This window comes from Thunnus albacares, chromosome 11 (assembly GCF_914725855.1).
Source record: "Thunnus albacares chromosome 11, fThuAlb1.1, whole genome shotgun sequence".
NCBI classification, from domain to species: Eukaryota; Metazoa; Chordata; class Actinopteri; order Scombriformes; family Scombridae; genus Thunnus; species Thunnus albacares.
The window spans coordinates 27,269,761-27,288,269 of NC_058116.1; the positions used below are offsets into that span (position 1 = coordinate 27,269,761).

Consider the following 18,509-nt stretch of genomic DNA (forward strand, 5'->3'; position numbering starts at 1 on the left):
TCAGCAGATGAATGTGAAAAGAAACTCTGCACAGTGAAGCTCAAACATCCAACTGAAGGAACAAGAAGATTTTTGTATGAAGGGGGACTTTAAGTTTTTCCACATGAACAGTAAATAAGACAAACTACAAACCGGTACATGGACGGTGTTGTGCTGTATTAAACATCCCTCATCGCGGGAACACACATTTGAAGACAGTCGCCTTAAAACAACAACTGAACGTACAGATAATACCCACGAGACTCATGTTTTTCGAGACAAAGTTTACTATGAATAACCTACACATTGTTCTCATTCCACATCATATTCTGTTTAAATGTTTGCTTCCTCGTCATCTCCCATGAGGAAAGTGTCACACAGGTCAGTATTTACCGGTTCGGTCAAGCTTTAGCTTTAGCTTTAATCTTCATGGTTAAAGTTTTGACTATTTCAGTATCAAATATATCAAATCTTAAGATCAGAGAAGGAAAGAAGTTCTAGGATTGTTTTATTTGAATAGTTTTTAGAGGCTGTGAAAAAGTGAGTGAGAATGACTTGTATTTCTTACCAGACTCGTCATTTATTTTTATTTTAGCCAGTCACATTGCTGCCACTTACTATCCTGAGTTTTGTTTGTGTTTACCATTGTTTTGATACATTTACGGTTTATTCGAGACAGAAAAAGTTCATTATTTATTGTTTATGACGTGTTGTCAGGATTAGGGCTGTAGTCTGCTGGTCGACTGGTCGATTAGTTGGTCGATATGCTCTCGTCCGACTAAATTCTCATTGGTCGAATAATCTCCGTGTTATTCTCATAAAAAGAAAAGTGCTACATCAGTAGCCTTCCGGGATTAATCCATTATTTCCTGCGGCGGGAGGGACAAACTAACAAATTACCTGTGAAAACAACGGGGGTGTATTCAAAACACCCCCGTTGTTTTCACAACTTTGGACTCGTCCAACCTAACGGAGACTGCCGGGTCTAACTGCACTCAACGGTTACTGAACGTTTACTGAAGGTACTGAATGTCTACTGAGTCAGCGTTTCTCTCGTATTAATATCAACGAATCACCGCCAGGCCAAAAGATATTTTTTTAATGCCAAAAATAACGCTAAATATCGGTAGCGTAACTCCGGTTAGGAATAGGGCAGTGCTTAGTATGTTTGCGTAGCGAGTGGGGAAAGAGCGGCGGGAAAGTGACGGTGGATGCGAGCGGACCAGAGGAAAAAGTTAGCGGTAAGTTCTCAGTCTGGCATTAAATATACAATACAGACTAAAGTGTAACAGTTAATAAATGCTTTAAAAAAAAAAAAAAAAAGTCAGGTCTGTTGTTTCCCCAAGTACTGGAAAAGTGAAGGGGGTTAGCTCCAAAGTTAGCAACAATAGGTTAGCATAACCTGAAGAGGCAAAACGGAGAAATGTGAGTTCACTGTGCACTCTGTCCCGTTACACCTGCGACTAATCGATTAGTTGAAGATTATGTACGATTTCAGTCGACCAAGATTTTCTTTGGTTGACTACAGCCCTAGTCAGGACTGATACTCCTGGAAAACTGAAGACAAGCAGTCAAGAAATTTGACCACTTAATGTTTTCTTTGTTTTCTCTCCATAAATAAAGTTATTATTGTAGATTCAGTGCTGTATAATGAAGATGTGATTTCCCTAGGCACTGGAATGGGTTAAAAATATGTTTATTTTAATGAACAAAATGAAATACAGTACAGCGATGTCTTTTACACACACACAGCAGTAGAGAGACACAAAGTCAGCTTGTATAAACATTCAAGTGAATCTCCAAAAAGAAAAACAAATCAATTATTAACAAATAATCATCATAAGAACATAGAGAGGCAGTCAGTTTAAACATCTATTGCATCGCCCAAACATCTTAACATTCACGATATCTTTGTACAACATATTTAAAACATCTAGCAGAACATTAAATCCATATCATTGTATTTCACTGATATATGCATCAAAACACATTGCTTGTTCTTGATTACTAAAATGTTTCATCCTGACAAAAAGGTGCTGGCACATTTCCCGGGGGGAAACAAACTGACTTGATGAGCATCTCCTCTTCAGATGTGCGGTAGAAAGGGGATTGAGATGTGTCAAGTAAATCAGGGAAGAGTTCCTCGATCAGTTGGTGATCCCTCATCTACAGGGAAACACAAAGGTCACGTTTAAATGAACTGAAGAGACGAGAAACATCAAACTAGCTGTATATTTGAAAAAAAGTGGAATTACTCAACTGGAGAGATTGTCAAAGCTGTGCTAATCAATGTTTTTATATTAAAAATGGATAATAATAATAATCGGCCGTCCTCCCTCAGCTCTACTTCAATTTTAACCTCTTTTAGCTCGTTGTTTTGGTTTTGCAACTTTTACATTTTTTGGTTAGGGGGTGGGTGAAAGGGCGAAAAAAATCGTGATTCTTGTCTTGTACAATTCTGAATCACGAAATACTTACTAATATTATATTCCATTTCTGCCATGTCTGTTCAGCTAGACGACTCTAAATTCGACACAGTGCACCTATGAGAAATGTTTCAAACCCACATGTGCGATGGCGGTTTTGACACGGGCGTCTGTTTCCGTGTCCATGTCCACGTCTGTGTCCGTGTCCATGGAGAGCGGCTCTTGAGGTGGAGAGGGAGGTGGCGTAGGATCGCTGTAGAAAAAAAACAACACACTGTAAATAATAAAGGCAAATCCTTCCTCTGCTTCCTGTCAGTTATAGCACACAACAGTACAGATTGACAGGGGGGCAAAAGACGGCTATGGTGGCATGGAGTTCGTAGTGATGTGAGGAAAAAGCTGGACTAATTATAGCGCCTCCCAAAGACTGGCGACTGGAAAAGAAGGTGAGCCAGATAAGTGGGGTCTAAGATGATTTTATGTGCTCTTATTACAGTTTGTTTTTGGTTTTTAAGTGCCAGTGATTTTAGATGACTTGTTGACCATCTGCTGGAGATGATGTGAGGATACTTTCAATTATGTCTTGCGCTGACGTAGAAAGAAAAGTCTTTTTTGATGCTGCGGTCTGTGTTGAGGTGACATTCCAGTTTACTACAGTTTATTTTGAATGAGGCAGTGATGGATATGAGGTTATGGCTGATGATTATAAGGGGTTTAAAGTGTGGTTTGCACCCAAAAGTCAATAAGTTTGTGAGTTGTGGATGGGTTGAGCAACAATCAAATGTTAATTTGACCTGAGCAAATGGGTGATGAATGCTAAGGTTGCAGCCGCACAGCTAAACAATGAGCTGAAACTTGCTATAAAGCTCAGTAAACACATTACACACTGTCATTTGATACATAATTATTATCAAAAATATCAATTAGCATGGCACTTACTAGTTACATGATTTAAAGGGGGAACTCATGTTAGTGTTTGGCGCATTTTGAAAGAAAGCATCCACCATTTCTCAGTGATGGGACTGTAGCTGTAGATGCAAAGTGTTTATTTCTGAGGTATTTTTTGTTTATTTATCATTATCTTACTTACTCTGACTGATGGCCCCGTATTTTCCTCACATAACCGTTTATCTCTTCGAATGTCGTCATACCTGCAGAGATACAGGTCATTAGAGGGCTCATATTCAACTACTATGTAAATCTCACATTATAAATCCATGAATCATTACAAGGATTTGAAGGTTAAGCAAGAGACAATACTAGAACTGCTGTAGTAGCGTCCGAAGGCTGTCTCTTTTTTGATGTCTGGGTAAAGATAAAGCAGAGGGTTCCTGGTCTTGTTCCCTTTGACTTTCAGGCTGTAGTTGTAAATGATGTACGGCAGAGTGTCCACCAACATTTCCTTCTTGGTGTAGGGCTCTACTGAATGCACATAAGCCTCTACAAGCAAACACAAGAAGACAAAATATCTGGTTAAGACAGTATAGACGACTCAAAAACATGTTTTTCTTCTTGTCCGTGAATGTATCCCTCTGCCGCAGCTTGGTGAGTAACGGTCCCGGGCGAAGAAAAAGAGGGAATATCGTTCATAAGTGACTGTAAATTTGATATATATCGACTCAATTTAACTAACTGAGGCAACATTTTAGCGTCAGTTGAACTTTGGAACGAGGGCTGTGGATTTTCTTACAGTGTAGTCTCGTTCCAAGATCTTCAGGGTCAGTAAGGAGAGTAGGAATTATTGCAGCCATTAAGACTAATTTCCTCATACATAATGGCACATCAGTATTGTATTAGGCAGACTTGCTTTAAAACTCTAATTTGAGTTTGAGTTTGAAATGTGCTAAATCTGACTTGACTCGGACAGAAACGTACCACCGTTGGAGTGATCGACCCAGCTGAAGGTGATAGCACCGTCTATGATGCTTTCACTGAAGCGGAGCAGAAAGGTCCCGGCCGGTTTTTCCTTCAACAGGGTTTTTGTTTTCTCCCTGCTCACGAACCCCATGATGGACCTGAAGCCCACATAAAGGATATGACAAGATTTTAGTCAAAACACAGCGACTTAATCGTCATCCACATACTCAGGAGACAAGATTATTTAGTCTTACCCATCCTTCCAAAAGTCCACCAAGTGTCTTTTGATCAAATCCAGGATTCCATCAATCCAGATCCAAGCGCCTTCGTTCTGTCCACATGGGAAAGCAAAGAAAGAGAGATTAAGCTCCTCAGATTCTTCTCTAACCAGTAAAGTAAAGGAGGTTCATTTAAAAATATTGCATAACTTTTATCCATCTAACAAACTCATCAGTAAATATGAAAGATGCTCATTTTGTAAATCTGAAACAGAATCAATATTACAGATTGGTTAGATGTATCTTTGTCAATATATTGTCAATATCGCACAAAAAAGCACAAAAAAACTGCTGCTCTTCTGGAAAACATCACATTTGATTTGTTTTGTCACATTTTATTTATTTATTGGTATTATATTATTAGTAACTACACTAACTAACACACACACCTTGGAGAACTTCTGCCAGGGAACAAGATCATCAGGATCATCTGTGAAGACGCAACAGTTACAGAAAAATATGAAAAAAATTAACATACATGTAAAGTAAAATATATTATTTTAGTACATTAAAAACACAACTGACTGTCTAATCCTTAATCTGAAATCCTATTGATGAACACTCATGTATTTGTTTTAATTTCTATAAATATAAGGAGTCGCTGGATATTTTGGGAAATACATTTTTTTGCAGAGATTTAGATGAGAAGCTTAAAGGTGCAATATGTAAGAATTGGTCATTTCATACTCCACACTCCAAACCAACAGGGGGCAGCATATCACCGTTACATTATGCTACATTAGTGCTGAATCAATAGTGCATTATCAGTGCTCTGTGAGCTAGCAAACTAGGTAACTAAGACTTTGATTAAGTATGATAGCAATATCAATTCAGTGCTAACGTTGAGCTAACATTTGCTTGAATAAATTTAACCTAGAAGACAAAGTGCTACTTCTTCACCCTCTCATGTTGGACTGAGGGCAGACTGGACAGTGACTCATTATCGCCTCTTGAGGTACAAAGTTGTATTATGAGATAGGACGGGCTGGGGCTAGTTGGTTAGCATGTTAAGACATAGACGTCTTTGACATACTGTCAAAACTGTTATTTCTTGACATTCTGTTGATAATTTAATTAATAGTTATTTTTTGAATGTTTCAAACTAAAATTCTTACATAAATCTTACATATTGCACCTTTAATATTACTCTCATGTCTGTGCGAGAAATATGAAGCTACAGCCAGCAGCCGGTTAGCTTAGCTTAGCATAAATACTAGAAACAGGGGGGGAAACGGCTAGCCTGGCTCTGTCTAAGGAGGAACAAACTCTGTATACAAGCACCTCGAAAGCTCACTAACAATCACATTATATCTCTTTTGTTCAAACAATGAAAAAAAACAAAGTAGCTTCATAGAGATTTCAAGGAAGTCACTGCACCCGGCCAAGAAATACTCACTTAACTCCTGGTAAAACAACAACAAGTTGTTCTTACTCATTGGTTTTTGTACGGACAGGCTAGCTGTTTCCCCTCGTTTCCATTCTTTGTGCTAAGCTAAGCTAACAGGCTGCTGGCTGTAGCTTCATGTTTATGACACAAACATTAGCATGGTATCAATCTTCTGATCTAACTCTCGGCAGGAAAAAGAATAAGCGTATTTCCCAAAATGTCAAACTGTTTTTTTGACAAAGAAGTTCACAGATGACAGATTTACAACTTGAACTGTCTTCAACAGTGACTTTTGTTGTTGAATAATAAAGAAATTATTCTGAGCTGCTCACAAATACTTGCAAGCAATTACAATATAACAATACTGATTCTCTACAGAAATACTGTATATATTAGTGTCACATTAAAGTAACAAGACCTCTGTAACAAGAGTTTTAAGCAAGCAACCACTAGAGAGTGCCATGCTGCAATTCCTTGGACGAGACGGTCAAACACTTACCCACAATTTTGTGTCTCAGCGTGGAGAGCTGGTCTTCATTGAGCTCTCGTTTGCCAACAGACAGAAACTGCCAGCTCAGAGCTTGCGACAGCTGCTGCCAGGCGAGTGGAGGAGGGTCGACAAACAACGAAAGGTTCTGCAGAACAAAGTTAAGAGTTTTACTACAGTTTGTTTGTGCTGCAGTGAAAAAATGATCCTAATTCACTGTCTGTCACAGGGATGTGCCCCCTCTCTGGCTGGTCGTGAAAATGTGATTTAACTACAAGTTTAAATTTGCAAATATTCACTCATCTACTACAATAAAAAGAAAGAAAATGGTACCGTCCGAACATGAGAATGAAAGATAAACGAAGGTCTTTATTGTAGCGTAAAACATGTACAGAACAAACAGAAAAAACTCAACTCAATTGACTGTTTTCAGATAGTTTTCAGCTCCTTTACTTAAGTAAAAGTACCAATACAGTGATGTAAGAATACTCCATTACAAGTAAAAGTCCTGCATGAATAAAGTAAAAGTACATAAGTATTATGAGCTTGATGTAGTTAAAGTATTGCAGTAAAAGTAGTGGTTTGGTCCCTCTGACTGATATATTATTATATATGACAACATTAGATTATTAATAGTGAAGCATCAGTGTTAGAGCAGCATGTTACTGTTGTAGCTGCTGGAGGTGGAGCTAGTTTACACTACTTTATATACAGTTAGCTAGTTTAGTCCAGTGGTTCCCAACCTAGGGGTCGGGCCCCTCCAAAGGGTCACCAGATAAATCTGAAGGGTCGTGAGATGATTAATGGGAGAGGAAAGAAGAAAAAACAAAGTTCTGATACACAAATCTGTTCTCAGTTTTTGGACTTTTTCTCTAATCTTTGATTTTTGGTGAAATATTGGATCATTTGAACATTTATTGAAATGAAAGCATGTGAGAAGTTTAAAGGGAAAAATCACTATTTGGTGGAGCTTTTAACAACTCATAGACATGTGAAATGTGACCCCGACTACACACTGCTTTTTGTAAGATGTCAAAAGCCAAAAAGGTTGGAAACCACTGGTTTCATCTTTAACAATGTGTTGTATTTGTTATATTGTTGTTATATTATCCATTGTGTCAAATCTTCACCTGAAAAGTAACTAAAGCTGTCAAATAAATGTAGTGGAGTAGAAAGTACAATATTTCCCTCTGAAATGTAGTGGAGTAGAAGTATAAAGTAGCATCAAAAGGAAATACTCAAGTACCTTAAAATTATACTGAAGTACAGTACTCGAGTAAATGTACTTAGTTACTCTCCAACACTGGATGTGTCTCAGCATGCAGCTAAAGAGAGCGCTGCAGTGTGATGGTGGATTTACCTTCGGTTCACTGGTGGACAGCATGCTGTACCACATCACTGTGGCCCAGGCACTGGGAATCTGACTGGTACTGGAGATGACAACCACAGGCAGCGAGCTGGCCTGGACCCACACAGGAGGAGACCGTTTAATAAACTTCCAACACTCTCTTCTCCTAATCCAATATTTACAAGTTCAGAAACAGTTGAAACTCACCTCAATGTTAAACTCCAGTCCGGCGTGCTGAAACTCCGTCACAAATTTAATTATGTGGAGTTCTTCAGTGACTCCCAGACGACTCTGATGAAGAGGAGAGAGACATTACTTGTATAATTACTGGAGCTGAAACAATTAATCATCAGAAAATTAATCTGCATTAATCTGATGACTGGATAATCTTCTGTCATTTTTTCAGCAAAAATGCCAAAATTTCATTGTCAAATGTGACTATTTGATACTTTTGTTAAACATATATATATATGTATATGTATAAAGCTCAATATTTTTGGACTTCTGGTTGAATAAAACAACACTCTTGAATGTGTTAACTTCAGTTTAGGGAAATCGTCATGACATTGTTTCATTTTTTTCTGACATTTTATAGACTAAAAGATTAATTGGTTGAACGAGAAAATAATCAGCAGATAAATCAATATTGTAAGTAATAGGGATGTGCAGAGAGCCCAGTATTTGTATTTGTATCTGTATTTGTCGAGGCAGCAAGATTATTTGTATTTGTATTCGAATAAAAGTGTTTTTGTTTTTATTACGCTTTTAATTTTAGAAAATTCAAGTGTTACAATAAGTGTTCATAAATAAACTACCTTACGAAGGAGAAAAGTTTACTCATTGCCTCATGCAGATAGACTTCTAACTAACAAATATTATTTAAAATATTTGTATGAAACAAATATTTGTAAAAAAAAAAAAAAAAAACATTATTTGTGCTTTGCTGAATAATGTATTTGTATTCGGGCACACCCCTAGTAAGTAATCATTTGTTGCAGCCCTAATAATGACTATATACCAGCACTTAGAAGTAGTGAGGCAAAAAAACCCACCAGTGGCTCCCCTTTTGTTTGTTTTGGAACTTGGACCATGTTTAGCATCGATATACAACATTATAACAGTATATAAATAACAGAAAATCACAAAAAGCATTGAATGAGAACGTCTCCTCGTACCTCAGCTGCTCCTTTAGTTTTCCCTTTGCTTTCCTTGAGTGACTAAAAAAAAAAAAAGAGAGAGAAAATGTGTCCGTTAAATACCGTTCTACGTTTGTTTAGCTCAAGTGATGCATGAATTATATTACATGTACTGTTCATACAATACAAAGCAATATGTTTAATTAATAACACATAGATACCCCCCCAAAAAAAATCAGATTTCAAAGGTTTAATATTTCTTAAGCTTCAAGAGTTCAAGAGTTTGTGGCGTTACATACCATGTGCCCAAACTCTGCCACCAAGCCTCCTTCCGGCGCGTCCACGTCCAACACTTTACTGTTATCCACGGTGAGATCGAAGCAGCGGAACCTACGACACCATCAGACAAATGTGTCAAAGTTAATCAGCAGTCTATAACGATTTATGCAATACAATATAAACAATCGACCGGTTTACCTACCCTTTAACTGTCTTGACTTCTTCAACATCCCTTATTTATCAGAAGGGGAAAAAGGATACAAAAAAGGTTTAGAGGAAAACAAAAGTTTCTGTTTATGTAAAATAATAATAGTTTATTTGACTTACTTGTCAAACACAGGTTTGACTTGGAGTCGGCACTTGAATTCTGGGAGGTTTGCTAAGAACCTGAGAAGAGGAAAAAAAAACAGATACTGATGGAGTAATCCACAAATAAACATTAATTTTATTTTAAATATACTACTCTCGCTTCTTGCTGTCGACTCCTATTAGCTCATATTTAGCAGTTTATTGAAACATAATGAGCTGATAAGACGGTGAGAAGTGATGTCAGCTGCAGGAAGTGGTTTTAAAAGGTTTCTGCAGACAGTTTTTTGCTGTGTTGGTTTGTTTTTACCAACAGGTTCATTATGACTGCTGTGAATCCAAACTGAATACAGCTTTTGTCCTCTTTTAACACTTTTAAAGTCTGTTGGTGGTGAGAAGTTAGTTAGTTAGGAACTTTAATGTCCATATTGTGGAAAATTATCTTTGGCTTCACCACATAATAATACAAAACAAATGGGACAACGATGAGGAAAGGGACACACTATCAACAAAAAACATGATTTAAAATACATAAATACAGTAAAAGTGAAATAAAATGAGAGCGGATTTTGTGAAATTGCATTCAGCATCACAATTGCAAAACATTACAGCTTCATGATTGCTTTATTTTTAACATGTGGAACATTTTGTATTTCTTACAGTTAGAAAACGATAACATTACAGTAATAATTCAACACAAAAAGCAGTTATAAAGTTACAGCAACAGTAACTTCTTACAGTACAGTGCTGTATTTGAAGTACTGTACATGAAACAAAAGCTCATTTCTTGTAAGGTGAATGACCTGAAATCACTCTACAGGTGATTTGGAGAAAATGCCTGCAGAGCAACGGTGTTAAAGCCTCCAGAAATGTGGCTTGAAATCATGAAAAATGCATATGTGATATCAAAGTTGAGTGTCTCATTAAACATCCACAAAATTCTGAATGAAAATAAACATTCATAACTATTAGAAAACGTAGCTCAAAAACAGCTCATTTTGCTGCTCAAACAGTTTCTGAGGACTGTGAGGGTGTGTTTGGATCACGTTTGATTGACAGCTCACTTTCAGCTCAAATACCATTTTACTTTCCTTTCAATCACTAAAAGGTTTTGCTGACATGGAATAAACTAAATCTATCAAACTACTTGGTTAGAAAGCTTGACTAGCAAAATAGGTTAGACCACCCGAATCTGTGTTTTTATTTAACTATACCTCCCGGTGTATGGCGCTAATGGTATTAGCATTCTGCATTCACATACATGAAACAGTTAGCATAGCTTAAATGTTTTGCTATTAACTACCAAATCAAATTGACCCTACTTGGTTGGAAAGCTTGAATAATCCACTAACTAACACACTAGGTTAGACCAACCGAATCTGTGTTTTTATTTAATTATTTAACTTCTATTTAATGTATTTTATGGCGTCTTACCTCACTGTCACTGCAAATCGCACCCTGGTCTTCAGTATCAGGGGGCGATTTGGCAAGCTCGACATGATAGGTTGTTTCTCAACCACTAGAGCCCTGCAATGCAAGAACACAAACAAAACACGTCAACAATAAAGAGATATGTGTGTGTGTGTGTGTGTGTGTGTGTGTGTGTGTGTGTGTGTGTGTGTGTGTGTGTGTATGTATAAAACACAGAAGAGTCCCGATGCCATGACTCACTTGGTGAGAAGTTCTTTGTACAAGGACAGTGTGAATTTCTCAATATCTGGGAGTCCAGGGAGGTTGGAGTCATCAGTGATGTTGTATTTCTTGCTCTGGTCTTGCAGTTTCTGCAGCTCTTGATGTATTTGTTGGAGCACTTCTGCCACAGTTGTGAACCTGCACATACAGAATAATCACACACAGGCACGCACAACACCACATCTGTCATTAAACGCGACAGGTGGGACAGAAAACACAAAACATCTTCTACATGGAAGATGAAAAGCTAAAGTGCTTTCTTACCATTTCTGGAGATGGTCCAGACTGGTGTCAGCTGGACTTCCTATGCAGGACATCTGCTGTCTGTGCTTCCACTCAGGCAGCTCCACAGCTGTGAGAGTCTCCACAACCTGCTTTGCCAAGTTTAAAATGTTCAATATCTGCTGCAGCACCATCTGCAAGACAAAACAACAAATACAACAAGCTTTAAATTTCACACATTAAAGTGTGTTTCCAGGTGTATGAAGTCTCTGCAGCTGCTCCTCATCTCCGAGTTGCATTGTGGGTAATGTAGGCACCGGGTTTTAACAAGGAAGAAGAACTCATGGAGTAAAAAAAAGATGATATCTCTGGTTCTGTTGCATCAATGTTGATGTTGAACTGTTTCAGGTATCTACAGAGAAAATCTAATTAAGATACTTAATTAATCAATGTAGAAATTGTTGTGGCTTCGAATCATTACATTATATCAAGCATTTGAGCATCTTTTTGTAAAACACAATGAGTTTTTGCATTGATTGAATTTAACGGGAGGAAAAAACTGCCTGGAATAAAAATCAATATGTAAAAACAATACTGTTAGAGCTTTGAACAGACTGTTGTTATGTGTCTTTGACATACTGCAGGTCAAGGAAGCTGAAGTTAATGAACGTTAAAAGAAAATCATCATCATCAATTAATATATTCATTATTTTTTTTTATTAATTGATTAGTTGTTTGGTGAAACATGTTAATTACTGTTTCTCAAAGACCAAGACAACATCCTCAAATGTCTTGTTTTGTCCCGACCGACAGGACGAACAGTTTTTCTTAGAAAACGAATTGATTGGTGATTAATTAATAGCTGACAACTAATTGATTAATCGACTAATAGTTGGAGCACTAAAATGCCTGGTTCAAGTCTGGGAGTTCAAGTTTTGTTGCGTCTCTCTCTAATATATAAATATGTAATAAATCTGCTTAAGTGTTCAAAATGTATCACAAAATACAGACATACTTTGAAGATGAAGATGCTTTAAGAGTTTGTGCCGTTGTCGACACCATCTGGTCTACAGTACCTGCTTTGTTCGTACGATAAAGTTGGCCCGTCTCAAACATTCATCTTCCACAAAAGCACGAGACGCAGCCGATCCATCACGCTGCTCCACTGGTGACGACAAATGAGACACAGATGAAGCAGGAAGTCAAACCAAACCAGTCGTCTGTTTCTGTCTCTCTCTCTCTCTCTCTCTCTCTCTCTCTCTCTCCTACTAACCTTCGCTTTGCCAGGTCTTCTGTATATGGTCGAGGTTTTCATTCAGGGCCTCCAGTGCCTTAATTTCCTTCTTTACATCCTGCATCAGAGTTAAATAAATGGTAAAGTCAGTGAAATACAAACCAATAAACCGTGTGATGTCAAAAAAAAGAAGAAAAGAAAAGAGAGAGAGACAGTCCGAGCGAGTTTACCGAAGTCTGCCGTCTCAGTTCTTCAACGTTTTTGTACAACTCTCTCCATGTTTGTTCCATGGTCGGACGACCGCAACCCTGACAAAGAGATTCATTTCATGCTTTTACTTTATTTGGTGTCATTCAAACCAGATTCTAACAAAAGAGACTCTCACGCTAACAGTGCAAGTTTCACTACAGAAACACGGCATTAAACACAACAGAAGAAGAAAAAGCTCCACATAGTGTGTATTTATTCCTTTTTTTTAACAGAATGAAACAGATCTGAAACACTACAACAACCAGAAACACATCTGAAGGTTCAGATGTAGAAATAAAATAGTACAACTGAATAAAAGCCTAATTTGAAAAATCTTTATTCAGGCGTTTGATCTGCAGTCTTGACATAACGCCGTCACAGACTTTACATCTCTTCTACCAACAAAACCGGTTTAAAAATCGACTGCTGATCATCTTTACTGATATCGTTGTGATCTCACCTGTGACACGGAGGCGGAAACAAGGATTCTCTTTTCCTCCTTCAGACATTCAGAGACGATAACGGCAAAGTTCAGCGGATCATGTCCAAAGTTCTCCTACACGGGACATAAAGACACATAAAGAGAGGAGAGGTCGTAATTATTTTACTTTGAGAAAAGATAAGATGAAGTTAAACTGAAGTCGTGTTTATTCTCTGAAGTAAAAGTGAGGAACATCGTCTCAAAAGCAGCAACAAAACAATATTCAGTTCACATACAGAAGTGTATCCGAACCTTTGACTGGTATACTGGTATACTGGTATACTGGTATACTATAACAGCCTACCAGTAAGTAGTTCTTTAATCCTGGAAAATCAGGTCCCAGTAAAATCTTGTGCTCCTGGATAGAAATGTTCCACTGTTCTTCCAAATGTTTCAGTAGTGCATCAAAACAAGTTCTCGCTTTATTTTCATTCCCAGCTGCCGAATCCCTAAAAAAAAAAAAAAAGCAAATCAACAGATAAATATATATATATATAATTAATTTAAGGATTGTGACTGTTGACTGTCATAACTGATCAGATTAACAGAGTGATTGATCTCAGGAGGGGATGAGTTTGAAAAGCAAAAAAAACAAAAACATGATAGACGATCAATCAGCAATTTAACACATTTCTGGGAGAAGTTCCTCCTCTGACTCACTGGATATTAATCTGGTTGCCTAGCCTACCGAACAACAACACACATATTTACCTTGTTCTTCATGTTTTTTGGGGATATTCCTCTCCTTCCTTTTATTATATAGTATTAATAAACATTATATACTGTAGTTATTATATATAGATTTATGTGTTTCTGTGCAGATAATTGTTGTTTTTTCTTTTCTTGTTTGCCCAATTAGAAGATTTGGCTGATGATTTTCTTTATTTTTCTCATCATCAATTAACGTCATGTGCAGAACCAAACCAACAAATAACTCATCTTACTTACAAGTACTGTGTGTTTATCCAAAGCCTGATATATCTTATTCCTCTCTAACCCGTTTGAGTCGTTCTTTTAAGGAAAAAATGTCTAAATTCTCTGATTCCAGCTTCAAATGTGAATATTTCCTGGTTTCTTCAGTTCTCTATATTAGTAAACTGAATATCTTTAGGCTTTTTGAAACATTGATCGACATTTTTTTTTTCACCGTTTTCAGACATTTTATAGAAAATAATTGACAGATTAGTCGACAATGAAGATAGTTAGTTGCAGCCTTAGTTTCTTTTATCCTTCTTTCTTTTATTTCTATTGTTCGTTTAGCTATTCTTGTATATTCTGTTGTTTTTGTTTTCTTAAATGCAACTGTACATATATATATGTGTGTGTATATATAGATATATATATGTGTGTGTGTGTGTGTGTGAATACATTCTGCTTTTGTGGGGGTTTTAGTTTTGTTTGTTATCTTTTCTGATCATGTTTTATATATTTGACATACAGTATATGTTCAAAACAGAAGAAGAAGAACATGACAAGGAGCCACAACTAGATACTATAAAGTGTCACAAGCCAAAACTGGAAGCACCGGTTTAATCTTTAACAATACAGCGTCATTTATAAGCGTATCGTATGTTATTCCAGGTAATAAATCAAGTGCAATAATCTTAAAAATCAACCGTGTATTATTCCCAGACTCACCAGTCCTGGCTCTCGATCCAGACGCTCAGACAGTGACGGATCTCTCGGGGGAATTTCCTCTCATACAGTCGGCTCACCTGGCCCTGCAGTGCTGAGTCAAGCCTCAACAGTTCCTGCCACTGGGCCATCTGCGCGATTAAAGCCCCAAAAAACAGTGACAAGTCTGAAAACCATCACTGTAAATAAGGCGGTTATGCTGAGTAATACTATTACTACCGGGTTACTTAGTTGGCAGGTTGGCAGTTTACCAGTTTTGATCCATAATTTCAATGGTAGGTCTTAGCATCAAATAGCATCAAATTTGAAAATATATTTGAATTAGATTATAACAATGCACCTAATATAGTTATTTAATACTAATAAGTATGTAATAATATGGATTACTACAGCAGTGGAATAGGGCTGTTTGCTGCCTCACATTTCGAAAAGTTATAAATAAATAAATAAATACATGAAACGCAATGTGCACAGACTTATTATTTGCCTTCCCTTAATAAATACAATATGATGTTTGTGAAGACAAGCGTTAGTAAGAATATAATTACCATCAATGGATATGAAATGTAGACTATTCCCAGTTGTAGGATGATTTATGCTGAAGTTGCTGCCTGAATATTCACTTCAAACAACAACAAAACATGAATAAAATGTTTATTTCCTTCAGACTTACTGTGTGGTTGTTGTTTCCCGGTCCGATTATAGCAGCAGGCTGGTAACTCCGGACAGAAAGTAAAATAGTCTGCAGTGACTCTCACTGTGTCTGACAGGGAAGAAGAAGAAAAGGTTGGGCTTTATAGTTAACTGATCCTCCCGCAGATCACGTGATTCTCGAAAAATCAGAAATCCAGCTGCGTCAAGCAGCCGGTTACAGCTGCAGGGTTACACACTCTTAACTTCCGCCTTCAAAATAAAAGCTGTGCTGTTACTGGGTGTTATTATTTCCACACTGAAACACCATACATATAAAACATAACAAAAAATATATTGATTATAACACCTCAACCCAGAAAACAACATCAACAACAGCACAAATAATTACAAATAACAGTTAAGAGGGAGAAGTGCTGCTCATAACACGACCCATACAGACTATGAATGTATTACATGTAGTAAAGTTTATTTTACAGTTTTTCAAGCTTTTATCCGCGTTTCAACACACAGATTGATCCATAATGAAAACTGCAGAGAGCACAAAAGCCTCAAATTGCGTCTTTTAATTAGCAGAGCTCCAACTTGCATGCACTTTTTTCTTCTCTAGTATTTCGCATCTATAACATAATCAGCTGAAACGTCCGTCAGAATAGGTTATAGCTATTAATGTGACTCAGGCGGGACTGAAACGTGTTAAATTAACGTCTGAATTTTACATTAATGTCGTTCACGTGTCACTGAATGTGATCCGGGATGTTGCAGAAACATCAGCACTGATGTTCTGCTTTTTGCCCACAGCTGCTTGTGTCAGATTTTTTTTTCCTTTGACTTTATTAAACACCTGCAGCATCACACAGCAGCTGAAACTGTCTTTAAATTGAGAGAAAGTGATGTGCGCTTTTACGCACGTGGCACAACAGAGGTAACTTCATTAACAGCTGATCAGTCAGGATCTGACGGTAATTAATGCAGCATTGACTGGATATAAAGATGTTAGCCGCTACACACAGATTTCAGGTTTATACGGCGGGATTGTTTGTAAGAAAGCAACCCTAAAGCCTAAAACCTCATTCCCACTCGGTTCCCAGATCCGGCCCACATACCGCGTGGAGTGATGGCATAAACAAAAACGTCTATCACCGCTGTCAGGACCTTTTGTACATATGCCAGGGATATAAGTATCCTCTGGTTATTATAGTTCAGTTCTCAGAATGGGTTGAGGAGTTCCCGCAAGGCAAGATGACGCAACGACAGCGATTAAATGCTTAAGAAGAGAAATAATTCCTAAATATGTGGCTTCCGCGGGAAATTTACAGTCATACAAGGGGGCTGTGATGGTGTGGACATGTCGTTTAAAGTACCGGTGAGACAAGGAAATGATTCAGAGAGTCGGGCGTGGGCCCTGTTTACACCTGGTTTTGACATCCGTCTCTGGTTGATCCGATCACAAGTGGTCAGGACATCTCACTTTGCCGCTCTATATGAGAGAGAGAGAGAGAGAGAGCTGCGTCTCTCCATTGAGAGGAGCTGTGCGCATTTACGCGCGAGACACACAGCAGCATAACTTCATTGACAGCAGCGGTCAAGATCTAATGTTAATAATGTTCTTGTTTTATTCTACACATCCAATAGATCAGCTGTTACACACACACACACACACACACAGTCCGGGTTCATACTGTTTGGAGTGAAGCAGTCATCCTCCTGATAAATCTTGAGCTCATCATGTCGAGCAGCGCAGCAAAACTAAAAATTATCAACTTGATAGGAAAGAAGAAACTATCCGGCAACGTTTAGCTTCTGACAGACAAGCGAAAAACAAGTTAGCTTCTGGTTTTGGTTCAATTATTATTCTATTTGTAGATTTGAAAAGGGAAAGCGGTTAGATGAACGGGGAAAAACAGGAAAAACAAACAGGAGGTGGATTACGTCTTTTAATTCACATGAAGAACAAATTAATTTGTTTATCCTGTTATTAAACAGCTTTGGATCCGGAGACAGGAAAGCAAATCCCTGCCAAGTCTGCTGGAAGATAGAGGACGTCAGTTGAGTAGGCGTCCTTCAGTGTGGTCCAGGACGCGTTGCGTTTACATTACTAAAATAAATGTGGTCCCAGACCGCTTCCGAATGCGGTCTGATTGATCGGATCTCAATCCATCTCAATGTGTCTTGGGTGCGTTTACACCTCTGTTCAGAGCTGTCCACTTGTGCGGATGTTAATAGCAGGTGTAAACAGGGCCTAAGTACTGATCATAAGATCACAGCACAGCACACTTACACACTCTTATCAGTCTGTTATCAGTCTGTGAGTGGCCATGTTTGATTACTAGTGAGCACATGTGGAAAAGCGTCTGTGTGCGCAGAAAAATATGAATGGAACCGTGTGAGTTATGACAATTGTTATAATTATTATCGTTTATTATATAACTAACTAATTGGGGGAAAATACTAAAGGTACTAAAGTCTAAAATACTAAAGTCTAGCTGCGTTGTAGCGTCCAGAAGAAAAATGGAGGATGTTTAATTTGTTTTCTTGCACTAAACAGACAGAAGGCAAAATAATAATTTAAAACTCCATTAGCATTACAGTAATTAGTAACTCGTTAGCACCAGAAAGTTAGCAAACAACATATAAAATAAGCTCAAAATTATTTATTAAACTTCCTTGTTGACACTTTCGCTTGGAGCAAAACTCCCATTACAGTAAAACCAGTTTGGACTTATTGTTTCTCTCTGTGTGCTCCGTGTTAAAGGGCAGATTCACCATTTTTCAAGTCTCATAGGTGTCCGTATGAACAGTGAAAGAGGTTTTCCTCGCTGTAATCATTCCTCCTGTTCATACTGGCTATTAAAAGATCCT

General features: G+C 37.7%; 1 protein-coding gene and 1 long non-coding RNA gene across 2 annotated transcripts; one reads left to right on the forward strand and one right to left on the reverse strand.

The window, feature by feature from the left end:
• Window positions 1–861: 861 nt before the first annotated feature.
• Window positions 862–6,932, forward strand: LOC122991792. Its single transcript, XR_006405907.1, has 3 exons — window positions 862–1,220; window positions 2,722–2,851; window positions 6,487–6,932. It is a non-coding gene; the product is annotated as an uncharacterized LOC122991792 (long non-coding RNA).
• LOC122991790 (signal transducer and activator of transcription 1-alpha/beta-like) lies at window positions 1,478–17,147 on the reverse strand. Its single transcript, XM_044365119.1, has 24 exons — window positions 15,670–17,147; window positions 15,000–15,127; window positions 13,666–13,810; window positions 13,341–13,436; window positions 12,862–12,939; window positions 12,671–12,749; window positions 12,474–12,562; window positions 11,440–11,591; window positions 11,155–11,313; window positions 10,918–11,010; window positions 9,505–9,564; window positions 9,380–9,409; window positions 9,198–9,288; window positions 8,938–8,979; window positions 7,970–8,053; window positions 7,775–7,876; window positions 6,427–6,562; window positions 4,930–4,970; window positions 4,517–4,593; window positions 4,281–4,420; window positions 3,666–3,845; window positions 3,496–3,556; window positions 2,547–2,658; window positions 1,478–2,145 (listed from the first exon to the last, which is right to left on the reverse strand). Exons 2-24 carry the CDS (start codon window positions 15,125–15,127, stop codon window positions 1,987–1,989), a joined length of 2,334 nt encoding a protein of 777 aa, XP_044221054.1. The 5' UTR covers window positions 15,670–17,147; the 3' UTR covers window positions 1,478–1,986.
• Window positions 17,148–18,509: the final 1,362 nt, after the last annotated feature.

What these genes read in the sequence shown, in the direction of transcription:
- LOC122991790 (XM_044365119.1), bottom strand. Translation starts at nt 15,127, where the DNA reads ATGGCCCAGTGGCAGGAACTGTTGAGGCTTGACTCAGCACTGCAGGGC. An exon ending in TACAAAGAACTTCTCACCAA is followed by an intron (nt 11,011 to 11,154) that starts GTGAGTCATGGC and finishes CTTGCATTGCAG; the next exon opens with GGCTCTAGTGGTTGAGAAAC. An exon ending in GTGGACTTTTGGAAGGATGG is followed by an intron (nt 4,421 to 4,516) that starts GTAAGACTAAAT and finishes TGTGGGCTTCAG; the next exon opens with GTCCATCATGGGGTTCGTGA.